At 39.7% G+C, this 27501-nt stretch overlaps 1 protein-coding gene across 3 annotated transcripts; it reads right to left on the reverse strand.

Annotated features, from left to right (window-relative positions):
* Positions 1-28: 28 nt before the first annotated feature.
* On the reverse strand, positions 29-27327 carry LOC110059246 (uncharacterized). Of its 3 annotated transcripts, none has more exons than XM_089294951.1 (28): positions 27101-27327; positions 26932-27010; positions 22271-22380; positions 20877-20997; positions 20701-20741; positions 19356-19396; positions 18622-18849; positions 14845-16577; positions 12562-12604; positions 12103-12137; positions 11602-11647; positions 10659-10747; positions 10366-10405; positions 9623-9702; positions 8732-8771; positions 8513-8652; positions 8326-8356; positions 7614-7678; positions 6753-6813; positions 6408-6580; positions 5984-6011; positions 5280-5353; positions 4350-4513; positions 3640-3785; positions 3121-3176; positions 2961-2997; positions 2308-2452; positions 29-1625 (listed from the first exon to the last, which is right to left on the reverse strand). In XM_089294951.1, exons 1-28 carry the CDS (start codon positions 27310-27312, stop codon positions 1358-1360), a joined length of 4326 nt encoding a protein of 1441 aa, XP_089151077.1. In that variant the 5' UTR covers positions 27313-27327; the 3' UTR covers positions 29-1357. The 3 variants fall into 3 exon arrangements, with proteins under 3 accessions (XP_089151077.1, XP_089151076.1, XP_089151078.1); XM_089294950.1 differs by having other exon boundaries at positions 10366-10408; XM_089294952.1 differs by lacking the exons at positions 26932-27010; positions 27101-27327 and adding an exon at positions 25964-26871 and having other exon boundaries at positions 10366-10408.
* Between the last annotated feature and the right edge of the window lie 174 nt (positions 27328-27501).

Genomic DNA, 27501 nt, shown 5'->3' on the forward strand with positions numbered 1-27501 from the left:
AGACAAAGAAAGTGCACACAAATAAAACTTTACTAAAAATATCAACTATTTAATCCTTGAAAAATAAGGCTCTTGTTCAGAAAGAGCTGACAAGTTTCTTAAGAGGCTGTTTAAATAATGTGTAAACCACTTTGAATTAAAGACGACGAACCCTTTAAACAACTAGAAACGACCGTTCTTGATGATAATGATGATGATGCTGTAAACAATGCCGTAAAAGAATCTCAGTCTGATCTACTGACTCATATAAATATTGTATTGCTTTTTAGCCGAGTGAGGCGATAAAAGAATGAGACAAAATTAGCCCTTCACAGTATTACACAACCGACACCGACTGCGTTCGGAGGCTAAAAGGGGAACTACGAGAAACTAAGAACATCTTGTTCCAACTTTTCTACATTTATCTTGACATCAGCGATTCTTTGAAAATTCCTCAAAAAAACCTAAGCTGTAAGTAGCCCACAGCCTCCGAGCAGACCCTCTTTGGTCCGTCACGCCATTTCCCCTCCGCAGAGGAGCGCGTGACGAGCCCTGAAAAAGACTGCGTTTGAGGCTACGGCTAGCCATGGAAACATTAACAAACTGTTAACAAAAAAAAAAAAAGAAACGAAGGGATACATTTATTGACATTTCAAAGTAATTTTAACTCCAGAGGACCAAAGAATTTTAACTCAAAAGCTTATTTATCGCTTAATTTAACCTCATTACCCAAAGACCAGATAACACCAAACAGAATTATCTTGAAATCACAAACAATTCTCTCAAATTGTACGATCACAAATGAACAACAAGGAGGTCGCATCTGTAAGTTGTACAAGGGGATAACTTTGGGAACAGACATAATTTGAGTACGACATCTTTTATGAACTTTTAAAAGATGTATCGCCCCTGATGACAGTTCAAGATCAAAAGATAAGTTCCTTGTGTGACGATTCTTGCATTTAAAGACACTCGTTCGTCACCACAGATAATTCTGCTACCCTTAGTAGAGTTACACAGCCAAAGCATTTGAGAGGATTCATATCGGGGACCAACTGCATACAATGAGAAACGCGACTAGTTCGATTTCCAGAAACTTACTCTATTCTCCGACAATTTCATTGTATCTGTTAGCTTTTTTGCCATGAGAGATAACAGCGATACGAGTTTAACTTCCACTCGACGGAAAATGCATTATCACTGCTCTTAATCTCAATCCTTACAGACTTCGCTGCATTTGGTGATTGATAAAAAATAACAATTTTCCTTCCTGCTTGGCATTTATTCCTGATGGGGGAGGTGGGATGGAGGGGAGAGACGGGGGGGGCCACCAGCGCCTCGATTTATTCTAGGGTGGGATGGGTGATCCAGGAATGATTCACGTCATATTTACGCTTTCCACTCTGATGTTTAGAAGCCTTCTAAGGTTGTAGTTTATCGGTACAAGTTCCGCCACACCCTCTTGTGTGCTGCTATCCGGCGGGGAATACTTGGGTACGACACACAAGGGTTTGTCAGCGATTTCATTCATGAACTGAGACCAGGGCATTTCACGTATGTCGAGTCTTTTGGCCTTTTTCAAAAGTGCACCTCGGCCTATTCGGAGGTGCTCTAGAATGTCGGAGAGGAGAACGTAATTTCGTCGCCTAGAAAGACAAAACAAAAATGTGGTAAGAAGGTTCAAGACTAATCAACGCGACCAAATCACTGTACGCAAAACAGTGCGAATGAACACAAACATCTATTACGAAATACGGAATGAACAGAAACGAGAACACGTTATATGCTAAAGAAGTCATAAAAATTTTAAATAAACTTCTTAACGGGTCTTGCTTAACGAAAAATAAAAATTAAAAAAAAAAAACGGTAGAAAGACCTCAATAGCATAAGACTTTGCATAGAGAAGGCGCTTTGCTAAGGACAAATTGCTTCCAAATAAATACTCAGCTCTTTGCAGTATTGTTAAAGGAGATATCATATTTCAAACCCAGCAAAATTTGGGCGTAGTAAAAGCGTTAATAAGCCCAAAAAGTCTTTGTAGATTTATCAGTTTTTACACCTGCATCTATATCAGAATAAATTTCTTGGGGGCGGTTAATCGAGCGATGTCCTTTCAAATTTCTGACCTGATATTTTCGTAGCCCAATAACGAACTGAAGTGCTTACACTAATGGGGCAACTATTGTAAACAAACATTCCCCCCTGTCGTGAAATGGCTCCCTTACAATTGTTACTCAACTGATTTTCTGGTTATTATCAATTTAAGACTACAAGAGCTTTACACTTGATTCACTCTTGCGAGTCCCTAATAAGGAAGTGCTTACATACCCGGATGTTAATTCGTCGTTCTGCATCACTGGCAGATTGTAGGTCGGCAGGTGTGGCCTGTCACATATCTCAAATTCCCCATCAACAATACTTCCATCTTTTGGAACTGCTTCAAAAATACCCGTCGTGTGATCTGGCGAAGCATCTATTAGAATAAGATGAATACGATTCAGAAAACAAGAACGAACAGTATTGTACAACACCCGACCACTTTATCAAGTTAGCTTCACTTTTCTTAATTCAGTCTCGCGAGAGCGCGTGACACAAAACCAAGCCGGTTAAGCGTTTGGTTTTCGAGGGGAAAAAAAGAAACGTTCGATACTAAATCTTTCATCCAACGTCGCGATTACTCGTCGTGTGTATCTTGACTAACCTTTCGGCTCGCTTAACGCTGAAATGTCTAGTCCGATCTTAAGGCTCAACCCGGATAATAACAACAGCAGAGGCACGCAAAGAACACTGGTTGAAGTTGGTGCTATAGGTAATTTATCAAACACGAAAGACCGTGCCTGACCACATTTCCAAACACTGAGAAAAGAGTTGATAACATGACGCCTAGCGGGGTATTTTAGATGAACTTCGAGGTGTTTGGAAATGTGGCCAAACACGGTCTTTCGCAATTGATACATTACTTCTAACTACTTGTAACTTACCCAAAACGGGACAAGATCCGCCAAATTCCCAACATCCCTAAAAGAAACAAGAACCAAAAGCCCTCAAAAAATAGTATTGCCTAAAAAATGCATTTACTCATTATACATCCGAGATACAACCTGGTAAAGTCATCTGCGACACTTTACTAACTCTAGTCACCTCGGTTTCATTTGAAGATAACGTAGGGCTCCTCAAGTCGACATCCTCCAGGAAACCTGAAGAAAACCAAAACAAAAGAAGATATCAACGAAAAATGATCATAAACTGGGGAGGGAAAGGGGCAATTTTCAGGGGCATGATTTTTTTTTCTCACCCAATAGCAATAGCTTGGGCAAGAATTTTTTCAACATCAAATATAGGAAATGGATAGTAGAAAACACTTGCTCGATTTTTTTCCCATGGCTCCCCTTGCACGATTATTTTTTTCAGTCGTTTTTGCTGTGTAGGAATTTTTTGAAATTGCCCATCCCCCATGCCTCCCTCAAAAAAATAATGGTGCGTACCTTATTCCGTATCAATTTTCACCAGCAACTTATCAATATATCAACACTTTTTTTTACCAAACTACATAATGAAACTGGTCATCCAAAATAACTTTGAAAAGCCGACCCAAATATGTCCATTGATTCCCAAGAAATTATTGCACAAGACAGTGAGCCTGTGTCATGTGACACGCACCTTCTAGGAACGTCCTCGCGTTCGGATCCTTGGTGCAGCTGAGTGCAGTGTTCCCAGAGTACGTTGCGAGAAGGGGATCTGCGCCATACGATAACAAAACTCTCAGTACGTCCACGTGACCTCCTTCCGCCGCGTCGTGAATGGGTCTGGTGACGAAAAACCCGATGCTACGCCCATGAGTCAAAAAAGGTAAACAAGCAAAGGATTTTACAAGGATTTATTAATAGTTTTTGTTATTAGCCAACATAACGGGCGCTATGATGGGCTCATTCTAGGGAATTATTACGGACCTGCAAAAATAAAGCATAAAGCCATACAGTAAACAACTTATTAGCCTCGAACGTTCGGTCTTTACGGGAAAATAACTCAAACCTCGGCCTTGCCGTAATGACCTCGCTTTCGGTTAATATGTAGTTGCTGATGCACGAGGCAACACTACGGAAGCAACCTTTGTCGCGCAGGACGATTTTTTCCGCATCGCGTTCTGCGCTGGCGACAATGTTGCAGGGCGGAGAGAGATGGAGGTGGGGAGATAACACTACAGCATGCTGCCGCAACGAATGTAACAACACACATAGAAATGACAATCGCGCAGCCCGCTACGTTACTGACTGTGACTTCTAATGCAACAATGTTGGATTGAAAAATGGTTCTTTACAACGCTTTTTGTAACATCCCCGTGAAACGTTTATACCGCGTACACGACTCACCGAATACCGTCATTAGAGCACGCATTGACGTCAGCACCGTACTTTGCCAAGACCTTGACGACGTCAACCTGGCCTCTGGAGCAAGCCTCGTGTAATGGCGTCCAACCAGCGTTGTCCTTGGCGTTGGGATCGATACCTTGATGTATATGATGATGAACCGTTTCCTGCCAAGAAAAGACGCAAAACCAACATTACTACTGAGTACTGTGTCGGCCTCGCAATCTGGTGAAATGTTAACACTCTGAAGTAGACTGAAGGTGATTCCTTAGCATTGCATTGCGCATCCATACTGCGCACGATTTTCGCGTCATTAGCGCGCGCACATGAGCGCGTGCGCGTACAAAACGTGAGAGATTTCCCTCAAAGTGAGCTCGATAGCGAAATAGACGCTCCTTTTCTCTTAAACGAGCACGGTGACCTCCACTTTTTATTTCATAATTTCAATGAGGACAATATCCTCAATAACTGAGAAAAAAATTAGCAGAAATCTATGGCTACTTTTTTGGCAAATGAAATAAATACTACAGAGGGAAACATAACGGGCCCAACAGCGCATGTCCAAATTATGTTTCCTCTAAAGGATAAAAAAATGCAGGGTATTTGAAGACATTTTTTCTGGGACGTAGATGAATAAATAATCAAAGAAAGTCAAACTCTGTGTGGTATAACACGCTGCATTGAAAAATAATCGAGCTTATTTGTTGTGCACGGAGATTACCAAAAGTTGCCTAAATAACCGTATTTGTCAGCATTGTGGCGTGAAAACAAGCACGGTGACCCCCTCTTTTTACTACGTTTTTAATATCTCCATGTCCTGTAACAAAAGCTACCAAGTTTCATCGGTAATCTATGACGGGTTCTGTTACTAGGGAATCACCTACATGTAAAACACAATTCAAACAGTGCTAATGTGGTACATGTGATACTCACGTGATAGCCTAATCGAGCCGCTTTGTGTAAAATGGTTTCTCCTGTGTTGCGATTCACGTTAAGCTTCCTGGCTTCTACAATCAAAGATTGTTCAGAAAAACAAACACAAAAAATGGTTACTAAAATTCACATAGAAACCGAGAGCGACTGGCATTTTTGTTTGTTGTTTGCTTTGTTTTGCTTTTGGTTTCTTTCTTTGTTTGTTTTCCACTGGAGTTATTACCTAATTCAATACATTTTTATTATCCATATGTTTAATTCTATCCCACTCCTATTTGATAACAAATTTATTAAACACAAATTATAGACCGTCCCATTTTTCTTCAGAAATCTTCCAACTCTAAATCCTAGCAATTCTCAAGATTTGTGCCTTGCAGTAAAAGTGTGGTGTCTTCTTATGAAACACAGTAGTCTTATAATACCCCTCTCCACCCACGCAAACAAACGGACATCGGAGAATTTAATGCTGTGGGGTAACCCTGAGATGGACTAACATTACATCGAGACTGGGGGAAGGGAGTAGAAATTCTCCATAGTCGCTTAATGCTACAGTAACCGGGGTACGGGATACTTTGCCCGTTGCATACTTTATTTTAACTACTATTGTTCCAACCTAGGAAGACAATTTTAAATTGCATAACTATTCGACGAGGTTAGGGAGTAATAACATTTGAGCATTTGAAATGGTGCGAGTTTGGTCTTACCTTTTAGGATATCATCCTCAATGGTATCCTGTGGCAAAAGGGATTAAAAATAATTACACGTACAGAAAACGTCTTTTTAAACCTCAAGTTATCAAGTTACAGGAAGAGAGATCAGAAACGTTACTGTGATTGAAAATGTATCTTTAATTGGCATAGCTTTTTACGAGTTCACCTCTACGTTTTCTCTTCAAGTTTTGATTCGACTGAGAAAATCACTCAAATACTTTACACTGTTTCTTTACACAACGAAGCTCGGCAACAACTATCACCCATGCATGCTATTTAACCCTCTTCTCGGTGTTTTCAAACGTTATGAAACACTATCGCTCTCGTGTTTGGCTGGTACCCTAAGAAGCAATTGTCTTAAATAAATTTAACGCTCCCAAGACTTAAACAATGGGTTACTTTTCATGCAAAGGTGTACCTCTTCCAGTGCCTCATCAACTCGCCATTTACCGCGCGCCTTCAGGCAATTTTCTACTATTTGTTGGACTTCTTCGTTCTCGGCAATGATACTGTTTTTCACAGGTTTTGAATTCACGCTTTCCACCACGAGTAAAGGGAACTCTGACGGTTTAGTGTTCTGCTGTGGCGGTTCTAAATATTGATAGATTAAGAAGCAAGATCAGTAAGCAAGTTTGTGACATGGTAATACCCGTTCACATCCACGAGTGCCCGTTAATAAGATCCAAATTTCATTTTAAGGAATATTTTTAAAATGAACAGCACCACATAAAAGCACTGCTATGCCTGATGATTGCACACTTACCACTGTCTGGTTGCTTCGACTTCCCGCGTGTTCGAGATTCGAGAACTATTGGCTTGAAATCCTATTTAAAAACAAAACGGGCCTTAAGTATGCATCAATCTGGCTGATGAAACCTCAGTTTACTTTCTGCTTTAAAAAGGCGAATACCATTTTTCGACGCACAAAGGAAATTCGAAAACAGCGTAAACTTTCGATAAACGAAAATATAAGCTCGTGGGCTTGTTATCGATATTTTACAGTATAAAGAAGAAATAACAATTTAACGAATCTAGTAATCGAGCGGATTATATGTATGTATCTTCTGAATAAATAACAAAACAGCTTAACTTACTATGACAACAATAATAATTGGTACCAAGGGCGAAGTTCGAGAGGATATCAAGTGTCGAGAGTAATTGGAATTTCTATGGATTTGCTTTACTACGTTGTATGATTCGACGAATACAAAATATAAACCAAAACTAATCCTGAGTTGGTCACAAGAGTTTTCCCACGCTTGGTGCTGGTCAAGTGTATTTACTTCGAGTTTTCATGAGTTCGTTGTGTTATTTACGCCTGCTGTGATGGGCCATTCAGATTGCATTGATTTTGCTTGCACGACACTAACATGAAAATTGCTGTAGTAATAGGCCCTTTGCTGGATCCGGTCACATGGTACGGAATAAATTATGCTGGGACGTAAGTTACAAAGTGGGACTTTCAAAACAAAGGAAAGCCTGGCTGGGTTGGTACGAGTTGCCTTGTTTTGGCAGTCTCACTGTGTAACTTGCGTCCCAGAATAATTTATTCCGTACCATGTGACCGGATCCGGCAAAGGGCCTTTTTAGTTTCTTGGTTATTTAACGAAGGGAGAACACGTACCCTGAAGCCTTGATATGCAGTAACAAGCATGTATGTCTTCACACGGTGACTTCTGTCTGTTTTTCCTGAAAATAATGACGTATTTAAAATCATACTTTCTCGATTAAAAGCAAGGCCTCGAATACGTGCCAGGTTAATCAAAGGACGGCAGATTCGGTCCAATACTCAAGCAAACTCGTTCCCAGAGCCCACGTGCAATCGGTTAGCAATGACCGAACTTCCGATTTTCAGGACAAAATCAAAAGTTGACACCATTGAATTCTGTTTCCTGGTTGATTGTACTTATGCGCTCACGTTCAATAAAGGTTTCTGAACATGCGCACAAAGAGTAACCACTGTGACTAACGCTGGCGCACCCTTTCGATGACTGGTGCTAATGCTAACCAAAAAGATCCCGGGCTCTGTGAACGAGATTGTGGATCACCACCAGGAGACCAGATCATGCTCACTCTACATCCTTACAGAGAGAGGACTGGGTACACATTCATCTGAACGACACGGTATGAAAGTCGATTCACCGTTCTGTACACTCCACTGAGTACCAAATTTTCCACGACGTGAAATAATTTGTTTTGACAAATAGATTCTGTTTTGTTTATGTTTTTGTTTAGTAAATTTTGTTCAAACTTAGGTGAACACTCATTATCAAAGCGTGAGTAACGAGTCAGGTGATTTTTCATGTTTACAATTGAAAAGTAATGGTTAAACTTACCGCCGTCGGCATTTTTGGGTAGAGCGACTTCCTGTGAAAGAAAAGAAAGCAAAACGCCAACAATAAGAAAGCAACGATAAGAACAACAACAACAACAACAACAACGAGAAACCAAAAGAAACACCACGGCCAAAGAAACAGGAACACGCAAACACTGGGAGCTTCATGTAAGCCTCAATCAACTGACCTGTCTATTAACCCGCAGTGGTTCTATCTCTACCCTTGCACGTTTAACAACCTTCCTTCCCATGTCTCCAGTAGAAATGGACCTTTTATGTGAAGTACTATGTGGGACGTTTTCCTTTTTGGTTTCTTGAGGAGCACGCGCTAGACATGGAAACGAAACAGTTTAGACTTCATTTTAAGGGCAGAAAACGCATCAATAAAGTAGACAAACAATACTCACTGTCAGAGGAATGTCTTCTCACTTCGGCCGGTTTATTATCCTACAAATACATATAAAAAAATAAAATATAAGTAAAAACAAAGAACTAAGAAGGAATCGATTAATTCCCAGTAACAAGCAGACAAAAACGTGGATGTTTCACATATCTTCTTAAAAGAAAAATCATTTCTAACGACACAAAATGTCGAAAACAAATTTCGAAGTTAATATGAAACACTTGAAAGTACTAGTGACATGAAACTGATGATGAAAGTTTCGCTGTGTTTGCACAATTTCTCTGAAATCTGAAATTTATTTTCTCGAGTTCCCATGGGAAATTGTTTTTGGTGTTATCTCAGGAAACCGTTTGTATCTTTAGCTTTTAGAAGATGCAAAAAGGACTGTAAATAAACTTAAAGTTATTCTGGTACATGGCAACTGAAATTGCTCGATTTCCTATCAAATTTCGTGCATATGAAGTGAAAAATAATTGCTGCTTATTTGAAAGGCTTCTCAAAATAAAGAAGAATGGCGTTTCTCTTTTTGGAATACCTTCTTTGGTTCTTGAAATATCTACGTTTCTGTATTATGCAAATGAGGAAAATGATGATGTCATAAGCACTTCCACTTAAACAGTAGAATACTGAATCAAGAATATCTCTAGAAATATTGGAGCGGTGTTCAACAAATATGGCCGCAAAGTAAAGTTCTAAAACCATACAATATATATCATGTGATGAAGTTATCAAGAGCGATTGTCGGTTCGGCGGCCAACTCAAAACAACTGCGATTATCGGGCTATTTATGTAATAGGAAAAAAAATATGTAACATTTTCGAAAAACGTGAATGTGCACCGAAAACACAAAGAATGCAGATCAAAAATGAAAAATCCTAAACTAAGTTCTCATTACCGCGTGTTTGTGGCTTTGTGAGACCGCTGTTGTTTGTGAAGTATCCTCTGGTTTGGCATCAAAGGTTCGTTTGTCTGTAACTAAAAAGAAAATCATTAAATATTAACAACATGAACGGGTGATGACTGGCTTCAACAAATAGGTGCAATTGTCACAACATGTAAGGCGACACCGAGTCACGTCACGCAACACGATACTAAACAAAGCAAGGAGAACAAAAACAATTTCCACACGTCTCTTAATAGCTTCCCTGTTGGCAAGGCATTACTACGTATATATCGAGCTCCGACTTCACTAGTAGAAAATTACAAAAAGGAAAGAATTAAATTCTGTCTCGAGGGGACAACAAGTTCTTTTCTTGCAAGCCAACAAAACAGGATACTTGTTACTTCTGTGCAGTTGTACTACACTTTCCAAGCGACGAAAACTAAATTAGTAACGATAAAACTAAGCTAAACAGTTGAGTTAGTCCTCGAGAAATTCGATCATATCACAAACAGTTAAGGTGGCTACAAGAAATTTTGAGAGTCGATCTGGAGACATTGATAGACAGCGGTCGGCCCGTATCAGTGACTCAAAGGAATCCCTAACGAAAGAAACGCTTCGCAAAGATTGCGTTGGCTTATAAACAAAAGAAACCTACCAAATACTACACTTTACCAGAATGATAATTTGACAAGCAATGTTCCGTCACCTAGCCCCAACTTTAAGTTACAAACATCAAATTAAAGAAAAGAACTTGCCTGTTTCCAAGCGTTTTCTTTTTCGTTTAGGTTGTTCATCCTTCTAATAAAAGAAACAACATGTTAAAATAGCACACTTGCATGATGACTTGACCCACCAGAATTAATTTCGCTTTTCTTAAATTCTTATTTAAATTTTGAGATCTCAGTGAGGTTTTAAAGGGGCTATGTTACGACATTTTTAAATCTTGCTCTGATGTAAAAAAATTACTTTCAAATTGCCTGATTACTTTCGACATTCAAATCGTTTTACAACAACAAATATGCTCTTACAAGCAATGAAAAGAACTTACATTGGCATTTGTCGAGTTCAAACGTTTCCTTTTAACAACCACTGTTTCTTGAGGTCCCCTACTTTTTGCAGTCCTGTTATCCTCTTGGGCTAACGGGGAAAGACAAAACAAAGCAAACTCAAGTTATTAACAGGAATGGCTTACAAGATTTGTTAATATGACTACGTATCGGCATGGATCTAAAACAATGGAAACTTTTTCCAGACTCGATTTATTCATTCGGTTCCTAGCTCGGGCCCCGAATCCGAGTCCAAATCTGATTCCATACATTACTACAATGGCCGTGCACTACAAGCAGTTGTAAATTAGCCAGCAAAGCCTGAATATCAAACATAGTACACGCAAACGTGCAAAATATTCCAATGGTACACGCTTTTGACGTGAACAAAGCTAACTCTACCATTGGCAATGTTATAAACAATCATTTGGCGATCTTAGTTGTGCAGCTTCGAGTTATAGATGCACTTGGGAGTTTTGGCGCTCAAGAAGTTAGAGTTACTCTTAGCTGCACCTCTAGGAACTCGTACGCTTCCTTCGTGCCCTTCAAACTTCCTGTGTGCATCATAACTTAATGACGCACATCTAAACGCACGAATCAATTGTTAATTAATTGAAAGTGAATACGAGTTTTACTGCATGAAATATACACGGATCAAAGACCCAAAAAATTCTAGCCATATTGCGACTCACGAAAAAGTCGAGAAAATTAAAGTCACAAAAGATCATAATATTTGTAAAATAGAGGGAGATATTATAGCATCATTCAGGACAGACATTTTCGAAATCTCGACATTACAAGAAAACTGTGCACCCTAACACAAATACTAAAACATTGCAATAAAATGACAATCATACGCGTTGATTTCTCGAGTGCACTCCACATTACAAGAAATACATTTTTTCTAGCAACAATCGAAAAATACTCGTAGAGTGAATACAGTACCTGTAGATTTAACAGTTACGCTTCTTCGCTGTGAAAACCACAGTCTCTGCAAAACGATAATCCCGCAACAAAAAAAATTAAACTGGTTGGCTAAACTAATGAGGTATTCCTCAAGATTGAGCAGAATATCATTATTTTGTTTTATCATTCAACAAAACATCAACGAAGCCCATTGCTGCTGCCTGTAGATGCACTATGCAAGTTGTGGTTCAGCAGCACTCTGAAAGATGTAGGACGAATCTTAACAAAATAAGCTAATCGCACTATGCCCGGCTATATTCGCGCGATTTTGCGCACCAGTTGCTACAAAACCACTTAAAAGCCACTTGAATTTTAAGGGGAAAATGTTAGTTGAAAAATAAATAGAAAAATCGACGGTACATTGTACATATAAATAAATAGTTTTATTAATTTTATTTAGTTCACTTAACGAACTTCATGTATGAACTACTAACTAACTTAACAAATCTAGGTTACATTCCATTTATACTTGTTACTCACTCTACGTTTCAGTTTTTTCAACCAAACATTGGCTCCTGTTAATAAAAGAAAACCAGAAACAAAAACAAAAAAAGACAAGAGGTTATCGCAAATCATTTGCAAAAACCACAGCGGGAACTGGGCAACAACACATTCGCAACACAATTCGTTCATGAAATTAGAAAATAACTCGGAAAACAAACATGATGATACAATAAATATCATTTTACTTAGTCCTTTAGAGAAAACAAGTCCAAGCATACTTTTGAACACATTATTGTGGTTTCCTCGCCTTTGTTGTTTAACATGCAGAGTAAGCGAAAAACACTACTTAGTTTCCTTCGCAACAATTAGTTGGAAATGCTACCGTTATGATGTCATTTGTTGCAAAACAAAACTCTTTTAAAAATAGTTTTTAAACAAATTGAACGCTGTCAATAAGATAAATATGATAAAAATGAAGATAGATTATAGTATTACCTGACTGTTTCTTGGCACCATTTAACACTGTTGTTTGTTTATCCTGCAACGAAATAAAATTAACGGAAATGAAAAAGACAAAGCAACTTCTACATGTACCTGAAAGTTGAAAAGTTTCATATTGCTACAAAAACAACTGTCTAAAATATATGTTAATGTGACTTAATAATTATTCCACGAGCGTATGTTGGATGATAGATAGCCAACAAGGCGCATTTAGCCGAGTTGGCTATAATCATAATAAGTTTTAGCAAGGTTGTCATATGTATATGTACTGAACATTGTTAAAAACTGGACGACTGGATAATGTAACTGAAGAGTTAACATTGGCTTAGCCATCAGAGTATAGAGCCATTATATCATGCTCTACAAATATAGTAAGCGTGCGCGTGATTTTTGGGGCGTTTTTATTTTTATTTCATTTTAGTTTTCCAATATTTTGAGGACGTTTTTAATAAATCGATTATTCCACTTGCGCTTGTTAGAAATGAAATGGTCATCGTAGGCTATCTATCGTCTCACTTTAGATATTTGAACTCGATTTCTATGCGTGATAGCTGACTCGGGCTGCGTCTTCGTCAACTATCGCGCGATACAAATCTCGAGCTCATAATCTAATTGTAAAGTCTAAAGAAATGGTAACTGCGACCTAGCAAGAAATGCCAATAAATTTACGTCAAGACTTTGACGAAATTCGTTTAGTGTGATATGCGATTTTCAAGTTCTATTGTTTGAGCCTTGATATGAACTTTACTTCTTTGGCCTGAGGTTCATACTCGGTAAGACTTTATGATGCACATCAAGTGTCCAGGCTGCTAGCATAATCATTTCTTCTAGAATTATATGTTTAAGTTTATAAGACTATCACCGGCTAACGTTTTCAAGGATAACCTGAAAGCAACTGTACATTTAGAATTCTTCATGCCGGGAAATAAGGTAAACGCAAGAGAGGGTTTATTTATTCCTACTGTTGAATTATGCCTTATTTTATCTATGATCTGGTAATACCTCAGCTGTAGACCAGGCCGACTATTTTCACCTGACTTTCAGTTTGGGTTCCGCGTGCCTATCTTACTTCCTATCAAATGTCGCGTATCACGCATTACAACTTTGCCTTTGTTTGAAAGTAAGCGAGAAATAAACTGGATTATTTTATTTAAAAAATAAGTTTATAATTGACTTTCTGTCGTGCGGAAGGCTGGAAATTTCTTCCAGTATCATTCCAACTTCACTTGGGTATTTTAGTCATTGGTCAGTTATTTGATTACGAGTAAACTGAAAACACCGGGATAAACTAATGAAGACTAAATACATGTTGTCTGATATAGGATCATCCAGGCTAATATACAAACTGCCGTCTTAAATATCATAAAATGACAAGGCGAAGGGACGATTTCAGGGAGAAGCACATAACACCAAAAGGAGAGTATAAAGTCTTGAGTTGGGTGAGTAAATGCCATAGAGTTATGGACAACGTAGTGGGCTAATGGTTGGAGCCCTGTGATCAGATCTGAAAATTATCTTTGAGCTGTGCCTTTGGGCTTAACACTGTTAATCTAACCCCGCCACGCCGCTCTAAGCCCAGAAGGATAAATCTACAGGAAAAAACCTCGACCTAAAGTACGGACAGTGAACTCGATTTAATAATAAGAGATATAAACTAGTTACGCTCAAAACCAATAAATGAGCTCTGTATACGCGTCCAAAAGGTAAGTAGAGGCAGTACAATTTGGTTATACATGGAGGTATCGACAGCAAGCTTGCCATATGATACACCGGGCACTATCACAAGAACACAGATACATTATGTGACCTGAGTACGTTCGTCTCCCATAACCATTAATTACCATAAAGGACGAAGAACTGAAAGCAATGGAAGTCATGCATACCAAAGATCAGCACTCAAAACGTGTCACTACGAAACCAATGATCCACAATGGTCAAACGCTGGGTCATGAAAAGCCCTTACTTAGGCTCACAGAGCCAACCACAGATTGGAAGGGGAGTAGATACATCGTAAAGAGTGGAGCATTAAACAAACATTTATTACTTTAATTTCTGTTTACAATGCTTAAAAAGTTAAAAAGTAAAAAGCACGGAACGTTTAGGTCGAACCCTAGGTCATCTTCAAATAAAGATGGCCTAGGGTCGAGAACGTTCGGTGTTTTTTACTTTTTAACTTTTTTAGCCTTGTGAATAGAAATTATTTTTAAAATCCAAGCGAATATTATGGACATTTATGACTTTATTTCAATTTGTTAAACTACGGGATTGATACGTTACCTTTGGCCGTTTTCTAAGGCGCCTTTTTAACGAGTCTTTCTTTTTTATTCCTTTAGTTTTCTCCTTCATTTCCATCTCGCTGAATTGTATCATAGCTCGTTGAAGAGCTCTCTCTTCGCGCGTTAATTCGCTCGGGTCTCGGTACAAGTCTCCTCCGCTACGTTCACGCACCGGCGATGGAAGCCTGGCCTCGAGGCGACGAATCATCGCACTGTTTTGCTTTTTCTTTGACACGTCGTCGGTGTCCTCGGTGTCCTGGACACCAATTTCGATATCGTTTATTTCAGGTGTTTTAGCCCGAGGACTATCATCCTGGCATTCTTCCACTATGGTTGCTGATATTTCAACATTTTCCGAATCGTCATCGCACACCACACCCGGCGAAACGGGCGTGTCTGGTGTGCTTGGTTTATCTGGAAATATAACATTTTGGGAATCACCGTTGCTCGCCACAGGAGGCGAGACGAGCGATTCCGTAGAAGAAATGTTCCCACAAGCGTAATTATTTGCTCGTGTGTTCGGGGAGGATTGAATCGTCACTGGTGACTCGCAACGTAAATACCTCTCAATATCGGGACTGTTTGCCGATTCACGTAACGCGCATTCATAAGACTGATCTGCGAGCTCCTCCTCCACAGAGCCCCTTCTGTCTACGTCATTTTTCTGCGACAAAATTGCTCGTCGAGCTCGTAGCGGAGAAAAGTCACTCGGCGCTTGACACGGAACTTGTGTATAAGTAAAGCGCGGTGAAGTTCTCTCATTAAGTACACTCTTAGCTGGGGATACTGGTCTAAACATTCTCTCTGGCACTTCGGGTGACGAAATAAGTCTTTCGGAACAAATCAGATCGCGCTGTTTTCGAATCGATGCCTTGTTCCTCTCTAAAGCAGCATGAGGAACTGGCGAGGGCATAATAATTTGGTTGACCACGGATGATCTAGGTATCGTCCCGGGCGAAAGGACTGGCAATACCAGCTGAAAGCTGGATGGTGCGGAGCGTCCTTTAAGCGGTGAGGAAACCGCTCGTAATTGAGTGAACGCTGGAATTTGGAAGCCACTCGGTAAGGACTGCACATGCGCAGGCCTGACTGCTGCCACGTAGGTATTTGGAGGAGGGGGTCCGGTTCCGATAAAAGGGCCAACTAAGTGAGTAGCCTTTAAGTTCGTCTGCTTCTTCTCTCCGTTTAGCATTTCTCCAGCGCTTCGTGTAGAGTCTAAACTGATAAGGTTAAGTTTTCCCACTGCGTTTGCTGGTTGAACAGGCCTTGAGTTCACGTTGTTGTTCTGGTGCCCAGACACAACGTCTCGACTTGAATACGAATGTTTTGCACCAACAGAACTTGAAACCGCATTGGGGTAGTTTAAGTGCGTCACTGAAGGAAATATAAGGTTGGAGTCTACCTTCGGCGGCTCTGGCGGAATAATAATTTGTGCTCCAACAGGTTGAAGATGACCGTTGTTCACAAGTCGTGCCGCAATAGTGTTAGTACCTGAGTTCGCATTCGTTGGAGTCAGCTGTTTAAAGGCGGCATCGTAGCCTGTTCTTAAAGGTTGTACCGTAGTAGACATATTATTCGCACCTTCTTTGTTTATATTCGTCAACCGTCGGAGCTTTTCTGAGAAAGGAAATCCTCCGTTTCCCTCCCTTGTGTTAATTGTTTGCTGAGTTAAGCTGTCGATATACGAATTAATCCTCACACGTTCAAAAATATTACTTCCGTCTATCGCGTTGCCTGAAAAAACAAAACGAAATATCATAGGTGAGTTTCGAAGCTCATATCAAGGGTATCCAAGAAAACAGTTGAAAACCTCCGGGTAATATTGAAGATTTGAAGATAGAAATGTCCAGAGAAAAAAGGATAGTAAAGTTCAACGCTAGAAAGAAAAGCGTTACAGGAACTTCTGTGATGTAGAAACGAAAGTGGAAAGATTGAGACGGACCATGAGTCTTCCAAAATTAAGGCCAAATATTTCACAGAACATAGTAATGGTGATGTTAACTTTAAGTCGAAAAACGTGGGAAGTGTTTGCACAATCTCCCGAGCTAGAAGCTTGTGTTAAACACGCACGACTAAATAGCAATTGACAATTAAGGGAATGTAAATTATGTACTAATCTAAATCTTTACAACAGCATTAAAGTATGGGAAGATAAAAATATTCCTAAGATTGACCTAAAATTATATATATACTATAACTACGTATCAACTAATCATTATATTAAAAATATAAACGAGTTCCGAAAGTATCAACCTTGACACAAACGCAGATACAATTTTATATAGTTCATGCACTGGCACTCTATGAACTATTCAGACCAAAACGAAATTGTGCCGGGGTGGTCTTAGATTTGGCGAAAGCTGACATGACGAAATGTAACCGGCTCTATTAACATTTTATGGAATTCCTAAATTTGTCACAATATTCAAGGTATCTATTTAGGACAATCTTGGCATCTCGAGGAGGTTTGAATAGTAAATAACATATTCTATAAAACGTCGTTTTGTCTTCGATCAAGTCCGTTTTTTAAAAACAGTGATATTAGTAAAAAGAAATTGTCATCACCGCCTACACCAACACCGGAGGAATTCGTTGGTATGTTCTTGAAATGGGCTGACCCATCGAGCCAACAGAGTTTTGCGATCCTTCCCTACATCAAAGGTGTTACTGAGCCACTCACTCGAATTCTTAAGAGGCCCGACATCCAAGTCTTCAACAAACCAACAAAAACACTACAACACGATTTTCCTGTTCCCAAGTTTTGACCTTCTAAAGACGAATAGTGCAACGTTATTTACAATATCCCTTGTGCATCATGTCAATGGAATTACATCGGCGAAACTAAAAGATTATTTAGCACCAGAAGAAAAGAACATATTAGAAATACAAAACAAAGTGCTAAAGGCTCCAACTTTGCTAAACATGCATGGACGTTTCGCTTGTTTGTTGATTTCGGCATTCATCACTGTCGCTATTTTGCGGAGATGGAAACAAACGTGTTTACTTGCGCATCGTTACTGTTGCGGTTAATATAATCTTTTGGTTGCCTTCTTGTTTTTATATCGAGCGATGGGTTTAGATCGCTCTGCCTGGAATGAATAACGGGGCCAAAGGAAGGAATAAACTACTACGAGACACAACGATTGAAAAAGTTGCCACACGTTTTTTAAAGTCAACACAATTGTCAAAGTCGAGAGCTGCCTTTAGAACAAAACAAATCTATCATTGGTAAACTACAGCTGTAAACCTTCAAATAAAATGGACTGAGTTTCAAGTTTATGTAAAAACAATGACATGTAGATCCTGAGGAGTTACAGGTAAACAACACGGTGCATGGACCAGTATTAATCAGGCATAACAAAACGAGCATTTACATCACCCACTGCCATTCACCCCCACACAAGTTGCCATGTAGAAAACTGAAAAGTATACATTTATTGTGCTGTCTAAATGAAAACAATTTGTAACCTGGCGTTAACAACAACAGCAGTGCCAACAGCAAATCAAATGGAGACCATGGATACGAAATATCGTAACTGGAGACTCGTATATTAAATAGCAAAGGCGACAGAACACAGGAAACATCAAATGTCGCTATTCCACAGACGTTGAACAACTATGTACATGTAATATTTCGTAACTTTCAAGGCAAACAGCTTCACTTGAAGTAGTCGTGCACCAAAGAAGCGAGATAGATGAATACTGCAGCAAATAAATCTGTGAACCTCTTCTGAGATTGGCAACAGATTTAATATACAGCCGAAAGAAATCTACATACCCGTTTTTTCCTCCTTTTCTTCTCCCACAGTTACACGACTTGTGTTCGTGGCAACTCTGGTCTCTATCGGAGTGTCAATAGTTCCAGTCCCGTTGGAGACATTTCCATTGACATGGTTTTGGGCGAGGATAACCGGAGGCCTAAAATTCCCGTTGATATGTTCGAAGATGGAGCGTTCTTGTCTCAATTCTGAAGGCTCTGCTTGATTGTTGTTGACGCCGCTGACAGCTGTCGGGAGTTGAATCGCAAAATGAATTATTGAAGAGCTAAATAATTAAATCTCCTGTTGCATACATTAGTGTTGCCTTCGCCATGGGTTCTGGAAATCTCTAAACAAATCTGGCTACATATTAAAATTTGACAACTTTTTCAAACAGCAACTGCGATAAGATAACACGAAGAGAAAAGTTAATGCATGCAGCTAAAGGACAAAATTAATTTATTTTTGCACTTTTCTTTGTTATTTGAACACCTTCATTCCATATGGCGTAATGTTGCTTTCTATGTGATCTTTGCAATCGCCGAAAAAAGAAAACGTTCGCCATCGTTGCGGTCATATGGTATACAATTCCTCAGTGATCGTATTTCAGTTCAATCTCTACGATCCGATCGTGACAGTCGTTGCGATTAGCCTTTTATTCCGCGGCCGAAGCGAAAACTATACGCCTGAAAAGTGTTTTCAAATTATTCCTGTAGCAAATGACAAATTTTAAAAGATACCAAAAACGCCTTACCTACAACAAGATTGTGTTCCTCGACGTGTGGTGGATTGTTTCTGTTACGAAATGAAAAAGAAGAAAACATTAGACTTGGGAAACAAATGTCAAGTTATTAAAATGATGGACGTTATGGGTTGCGTGACATCTCAAGGTCACGCCGATTTCAAAGTCGGCCAATCTCAAAAACTACAACTAAATTTCCTCAGAAGTGGTGGAATAGCTGACTTCATGAAACAGGTAACACGCTGTGTTTAACAGTGGCTAGGGGTAACTATCAAAATACGAATGTTGAATCAAAGCTGCACGGCTAGCTATTAATGTCAATTTAAAAAAGTATATTGGTGAAACCAATAGGCATTTTCACACACGTGTTAATGAACATCTTTTTCGGGACAAAAATTCCCATGTTTTTAAACATCTCAATTGTTCTAAGCATTGTCGAGACAATTGTGATGCCTCCAGTTTGAAAATTATTGATTTTGCTAAGACTCTCTCACAACTTAAAATCAGGAGAGTTTTCATATTGAACGGTTAAATCCAGAACTCAACAAACAAGTTGAGCATGTCAATTTATCGTTACACTTTTAAATGTATCTATTTCAGCTTAGTGGTTTTTTCACTATTGCTCTTTTCAAAATTTTTATTGGTTAGTTTAAATACGTTTGCATTTTACGTTAATTTAAATTTATAAAGGCTCATTGTATAGGCTGTTACATATATAATAATGATCTTTCTGTAAACCTTATATATTCATTATGGCTGATGATGATGTTTGAAACATCGAAACATGTTCCGAAATCTGAAAAGCGTTGTTGTGTTTTTAAAAAAAGTAATAATAATAATTACAATTTATGTTGAAACAACGAATTGTTTTTCCGCATAAAAGCAGAATAGTTTTTATCCACGCGAATATTGCAGAAAAAAGCTTTTACATTTATCTGCATCTCATAAATAAGAAAACAACACATTTCTCTCATATCTCGTTCCGATAGCACTGAATCAAATTATTTTCTGGCCTCGTTATTTAAACGTTATTTTAAAATTAGGTTTATTGTTCGTGTGTTTGTTCGATCGATCGATCGTTCGTTCGTTTGTCAGTAAAGGAGCTTTATGAAGTGCAAAATAACATGACACAAACTCCAATCAGAAGTAAGCGAATTAATTCACGGTCACTCAATTTGCGTTACCACCATAATCAATTTTCTCACGCTAGGTGAGCGAAGGACAACTAAAACAGAAGGAAGATAGGATTCAAAAACAGAAGGTAGAAAGATAGTTCTTTACCTGTCACCTGAAGTATTGTGAGACGAGCGACCTAAATTACGTAATAGACTCGAGACGAAATATAATCAAATCTTACCTGACCAGGTCAAGATTCGATTCGGCTGATCCATTCGGCACCTAAAAAAGGAAGTATAAGGTAAAAACGTCTCGTATTTGAACACACACAAAAAAGGTACTTCAGACAGAGAAAAGTTCTAATTTCTGCAAGAAAGAACAATAAAAGGCAGGAATGCAAATTCAGATAGAGCTTACACTTATTAAATGTTCGGCTGGTATTGCCGATGTTTCGCCGTTGAGTTGGCCAGCTTTGTCCATGGATAAATCTTTCGCTTCGTTCGTTAACACCTTCATCAGGCCCTGACGCTGAGTATATCTAAAAAGAAAAAAAAGAAAAACAGCAGGTGAACGGTGTAAAAATGTGACAAGTAGAAGATTGATGATTCAAGAATATTGAAAACACCAAACGAGTAACAAGTAGAGAGTTGAAATTGTAAATATTGAATATCTCAATTTTCTAGCGGGAAAAATGTAATAAATAATTGCCACCAAAAAAAATTATCCTGAACATCGGCACAAAACAGAAAAGACTGGGAAAAATGGCTCGTGGATACCCGTGGCAAGAAATAATGAAAGGCCATAAATTATTCGACCTCGATTAACACAGAACGTGGACGTCGTCGAATTTCAGCGAGGGGGCTTTCTCTAAAATAACAATGAGGAAATTTCTTGGGAGCTAAACATAAAACGCTCGTGTTGCACCGTACATAAATGCCGTGATGCCATCTTAGGACCTGTCCACATGTATCCGGATATTTTTGAATCCGCAACTTTTTCTTTTCGAATACGGCTTCCGTCCACACGCATCCGGCGAATTCAGTTCGGCAGCGAATCCGGATATTTTTGAATCCGCTCTCCAGAGTGGAAAAAAAGAAATCCGCAACGAATCCGATAACATGTGGACGGCGAATCCGGATATTTTCGAATCCGATGACGTAGCAAGATCGTGTCCAGTCGCACAACGCGTAGGCTTAGTTTCTCTAGAGGGAATCCGGATACCATCGGATGCGCGTGGACAGGCGAATTCGATTTGAATACGCTATGTGTGGACGGGGAAAGTTTTGAATCCGAAAAGAAAAAGTTGCGGCTTCAAAAATATCCGGGTACGTGTGAACGGCAGCAACATTCCAGCCAACTTCTTTCGCACATCTGTAGCAATAGCTTTTTGTAGCCGTAGACGAGAAGGATTTGACGGCATGGCACAACAGAAGTTAGCTCATTTGTTTTGACGCGTTGTACGAACTGACGCAAAAATAGGGACCTTTAGATTGGACTGCAAGTACGAGGTTGAGCATGAGTGCGATTTTCAAATTTCAAACCAGAACCCTCCCTCGTCATGTTGGTTTTAGGTAGAGAGGGTAGCTTATGTAATGAGATGGGTATGTGGGGTAATAATATGAGAAGCCTGCAAACTAGAATTGAAAAGTCATCCTCGTAAATCGATCTTGTACTCTTACTCAATCCTCAAGTCCCCTAGTATCCAGTGCAACAGCGCTTTAGAGAGCAAACACAGTCCTAGCACCAGGGGTATTTTAATATTCTCCGTGGTTTCGTTATTTAATCTGCAGAAGCGATCACACATAACTCACCTTTCAATGATCTCCTCGATGCTGTCGCCGCCATTTTGAATAGGTTCATCCGGGACACCTCTGGAACACGACATGTCCGCGATACTTACCGTAGTTGGTTCAGCGGTAGCCTGAAACACAACATAACACTACTAAGTTCTTTGATTTTGTTTGTATGTAAGATGTTATCGTGGCCTGCGTGAGACAGGCCGAGTTTTATGGCGAGCAATGCCATCAATTCCCCCGTTCTACTGCCGTACTTTTTAACTGGTCGCATGACTTTTCATGATAACTGTTCCACAGAAAATTTGTTGTACCATTTTCCAGGACGATCCGTGTAGCGTAAACCAACGCTGATATGCGAACTACTTCTCGAAACGACTTGGAAAAACTAATGAATCTATCTTAGTCGTTCTTTGATTATAGCGCAACCTGTATTGCGTGACATCATGTCACGGCTTTCGGATGTCACAGAGCGAACTTGTAATTCATTCTGGCGAGACAGCCAAGTAGAGGCAACTCCTAAAGGAACATTGGCGGGGTTAAACCCGTTGCTGGCTTCAGTAAGAAACGGACCCGAAGCTGATGTACCCGCCGATGAAGACAAGTTTTTGGGAAAAAAAAAACCGTCACGCAATGCCACGTAAAACTGAGAGAGGCTACGTGCGAGCTATCATTCCTGCATTGGATGTGAACTTGTAGAAATTACACATTCATGTTTAAATTTGCATTTTTAGCAAACCGCTTATTGCGCCGACATCTTGCAATCTTAACCGTTGCCATTTTCTTTCATTTTCCAAATTATATTATATTATTGTATTACACTGTAATTTTGACTTGCAAATTGCGCTGAGAATCGATCATGTCTCTAATACACATGTAGGTTGAATGCACATTATGCATAAAATAAAATATTGAATGATCAGCCATGACAAATGTACCGATTAGCATACAATAACAACTAAAACACTACAATATAACTCGTTTGTACAGGCCAAATTCAGGTGGAAGACAGACTTAGAAGCACACCACTTATGCGTTTTAGCATGCATAGGGCATGCAGAGATCATTTTAAAGTGGTAGGGGTAAAAGATCTGGTCACGACAAAGTCACAAACAAGCATTAGGGATCAGCACTGTTCCGGCATTCAAGTGGTAATCTTCGTACATTGTTCTTGTCATCTGTAGCCCTAAAAAATCGACCCAACTTAGAGAGTAGCTTATGTATTTACCCAAGGCAATCAACTTTAAAGTGTCGCAACTTTGCCCTCTTGCTAACGTGTTAGATATATTCTAGATACATGTAGCTTTCTTTTAGTTTCCCCAGCTTGACAACCAATCAAAACGTCAACAACCACAGGTGCAAAGTACATGTATCAGCATTGCTACAAAATGGAAAAGCCAGCCAAAAATGGCAGCGGTTGAGGTAAATGTAGCGGCAATCCGAAATATTTGTCACAGGTGCACAAGGCCGGAAATTCCTCTCAGATAACTACTCACAGCATAAACAAAAACAGGGATCGGTTAACAACGATCATGGGTAACAGACTGTTTACGGGAAGCGACTGGCAACGATTGAGTTACTGGCAATACAAAGCATTTACCCACAGATGTGCATAGCCGGAAATTCCTTTAGGCAACAGCTCACAACATAAATACAAACATGGACAATCAAATCAGAACAAAGGGCATCAATATTTTCTTTGAACAATATTATAAATGTATAAATACGTGCGCGATAATTTCTACATTTAAGGAGGACGGAACTCAAAATACCCGTGCATATTTAGTGGCCTGTGTTCCCATAGTAATCCTTGTTAATCGCGTTTTGAGCACCTTGTAAAAACAAAGCACGTGGCACAGGATATCAAAGAAGTCACGTTAGACCTTGTGGCCCATAGCATAACTGATCTACTACAATCACTGAACAGTTTTAATCAAATCATTTTAAACCAAAACAAAGCTTGCAAGCTTAAACCTTTGATGAACATTCAATTTCTTGATCAATTTTGCGCAGGGAACTGTCGATATTTTACAAGTGTCTTATAGACTGCGAGGCACCCATTGAGAGGCTTCTGTGGACTGGTGTGAATATAACGGACACTCATAAAAAAAATTAAGCGTGTGAAGTAATTCACATGGTTACAGTGTTGTGGGGAGGTGGGGAGGACAAATTTTGCCATCTTTGCATGAATGTAGAAGCAACGGTCTTTAAACAATGCAATTCTCAGTTACATCGGGACTTCTGCATAACGATAAATCTCTCAATGTCAGAAAGGACGAGTGTTAGTCCGAGGTATTCCTTCGAAAAGAGGCAAAGCAGGCATCACTTGAAATATGCATGTAATCTCTCCCCACTATCTATCAAAGAGTGGCATCGCGGCAATATCGCTATGATGAATTTCGTTATTCTCTTAACTTGTCTGGTTGACATTGCCTTCAATATTGTCGGGAGAAATCACATGTTCATCGTTCTTTGTAAGCACAGAGAGATTTACATGTTGCATCCATTTGAATCTTAAGCACACAGAGCTGCAATGGAAACACGAGCAATTGAAATACAGGTAGTTCTTTCTTCACTGTACGAGAGACACTTATAAGAAGTACAATGGTTGTTTCGACCTGAGATTTTGTGAAATTTTTACCATGGATCTTTTTGCAGGCTAATGTCTGGAAGCAACAAAGCCTGGAAGTAGACAACTAACCGTTGTTACGTAAGGCTTCGCTCTCGGAAAAATGCCACAGAATTGGTTGTAGCTGCTGACATGAACGTCGTCAAATTAAGCTCATGAACCGTTATTAAAAAGCGATGATAACATTTTCGTCTTGTACATACGCAGCACAGTCTGAGCAAGAACATCATTCACTACTTGTACTACACGAAGAGAGAAGCGGGGCTACGAGAAAATCGTGAAAAAAGCTTTAGTTAACAGTTCGATGTATGAAAGACACTGCAAATTAGAATACACGTCTTAGTCTGTGTTAACACTGTCGTGCATTAACTTAGTGTATAAGGTCAGTCATCATTGGAGTTTGTGGTTGCATTTTACTGCTGGGACCACACATAATCCTCAAACGATGTGAAACTGATAATGAAGTTATGTAACAACTTGATCGCGAACTACACGTTCAAATTCTTTACTAGTCTCGACCCCTTCAAGAGAAGAAGCAATGTCTAAATATAAGCCGTGCACAAAAAGAAGGTCCGAGTTATCGCTAAGCGACTACATTCTGTGAAGAAAGGACATTAAATGGTTCCTCGTACTTTGTTCTCCAAGGGCACAAACCGTCATAACGTTTGTCTGTACACGAAACATAGTAAGGGATAGAGGAAACCTTGTATACTCTAGCTACAATGCCAAAGTGATCACGAACAGTACTGTTAGCGTCGTGGGTTCGAGTCCACATTACGTGTTTTCTCTCGTTCAATCATACACATGTATCAAGGAGGGGTGACCATCCGTAGAAGATTTCCACCTACGTGCGTATGTACAAGAATCGTTTGCCCTGTAAAATGCCCTGACTGATGAGAGAAGTTAACTCAAAATTTCAGTTCCCCCGCAGCTCACTGTTCGTCTGAAGGGGGTTGAAATCTTTTACGCGACTTAATACCAGTTTCATGTCGTACAAGGCACTAGAATAAAGGACGGCAATGTTGAGTGCATTCCTTGCCGACCGTCTAAAATACATGCAACAGGAACAGCGACACGAATACCTGTTTAAACTGAGCAGACGTGACGATCTGATCGTGGATGTGGGAACGTTTCATACTGTGTTCTAGTGATGGATGACTGCTTCGGTCCGCGTTCGCCATCCGAGCAGCAAAATGGCGGACATAACTGGAGCGAACTTGTGCTCATGTCTCGTGATATGCTCTCAGAACACGTCATAATCACAATCAAGATGGCGCTGTATTCGCCTGCCAGTACTGAACACAAATTTTGTTTCGCGTAATGAATATTCATGCTTATATACATAAGCTTATATACTGGCTTCCAAATCGAACTTCTCGTAGCATGCGACATCGCGTCCGCAAAATCTTGCCAAACCGGTATTTCGCGCGTGAATTCTGCGAGTTCTGTGACAGACAGTTACTAAGGGTGAGAGCAAACAGTCAAAGCTTCATCATACTAAGCGTCAAGCGATTTAAGTTACTCAAGCAGTGAGGGAGCGCCGTGCCACAAAATTGGCTCTGGGTCAAAAGGTGGAATCCAGCCCAAGCAGTAGATATGTAGTATTCTCTCTCTAAAAGGGCGTGATTCGTTCAGTGATTGTTCCTTGCTAGTGTGAAGTAAAATGTGCCTAACGACACAACTGTGAACGCCTGTTATCACAAGCGAATACGCTTGACCCAGGTAGTGTACAACGCTCACTAGGGCGACCCCTTCCTTGATCGCACGAGTCATATGGTCGTACTTGTTTCGCTTTCGATTCGACGTCAATCGGCGAATTCCGATAAGTAGATGAACAGTTGGCTAAATACGCGCAGAATAATGGTAGTGTCCGTAAACGAGGACTCTCAGATAGCTCTACACGGAGAGCTGTATACATTACTCACTAAACACGTACAGGAATTCGCTAAACGGAAAGCACATGATCGCTGCTTGGCTTCTCACATGGCGCGCGCTTTCCGTCTGAGCGCTGACCGCGATTGTCCTTAATAAGTGACTTAAATCAAATTACCTTTTGATTAGGTCGTATTCCCCGAACATCCACAGATTGTGCTTTATCCAAATTACCCTCTGGAGTCCCATTGGTGCACCTTAGAAGAAAGAGATAACAGAATATTCACACGAGTTTCATTCGAGCGACCTCGCTATGTGCGGTCTGCAGTGCCAACAATTCTTCTTACAAAGACTGCTCTCTTTCTTGTATCGGGACACGATCAGCGTTGTTCGGGAAACCAATAACATCCCAAACATTACGGACAGTCTCATCAGCCATTGCTAAAGACAGGAGAGCCCTATAGAGCACATCGAAATCCACAGATCGCGACACATAACTCGATAACAAAGCTCTGCTCCTCCGATCGGGAAGTCTCGCTTCACTGATCGGCTGCTCCATTGCCTTTGCGTGACGTCATGTAATCTTGGAAGAATTTCTATTTTGATCTGAAACGACAGCGCTAAAAATGATAAAATGAGCCCCATTTTAAAAGGTTTTTAAACATTTCATTGTCACAAAGAAAACATTTTTTTCACCTAAATTTCTAGCATAAGGAGAAATGTTTCATTTTTCTGGACATAATATGAA

The sequence above is a fragment of the Orbicella faveolata genome, unplaced genomic scaffold (assembly GCF_042242905.1).
Source record: "Orbicella faveolata isolate gen_17 unplaced genomic scaffold, um_ofav_v1 contig_25, whole genome shotgun sequence".
Classification (NCBI taxonomy): domain Eukaryota; kingdom Metazoa; phylum Cnidaria; class Anthozoa; order Scleractinia; family Merulinidae; genus Orbicella; species Orbicella faveolata.

Coding starts and splice junctions, on each gene's coding strand:
- LOC110059246 (XM_089294950.1), bottom strand. CDS start 27,312: ATGGAGCAGCCGATCAGTGAAGCGAGACTTCCCGATCGGAGGAGCAGA. Junction 27,011..27,100: donor CAAGAAAGAGAGCAGTCTTT/GTAAGAAGAATT, acceptor CTTTCTTCTAAG/GTGCACCAATGGGACTCCAG. Junction 6,814..7,613: donor CTGCATATCAAGGCTTCAGG/GTACGTGTTCTC, acceptor GTTTTTAAATAG/GATTTCAAGCCAATAGTTCT.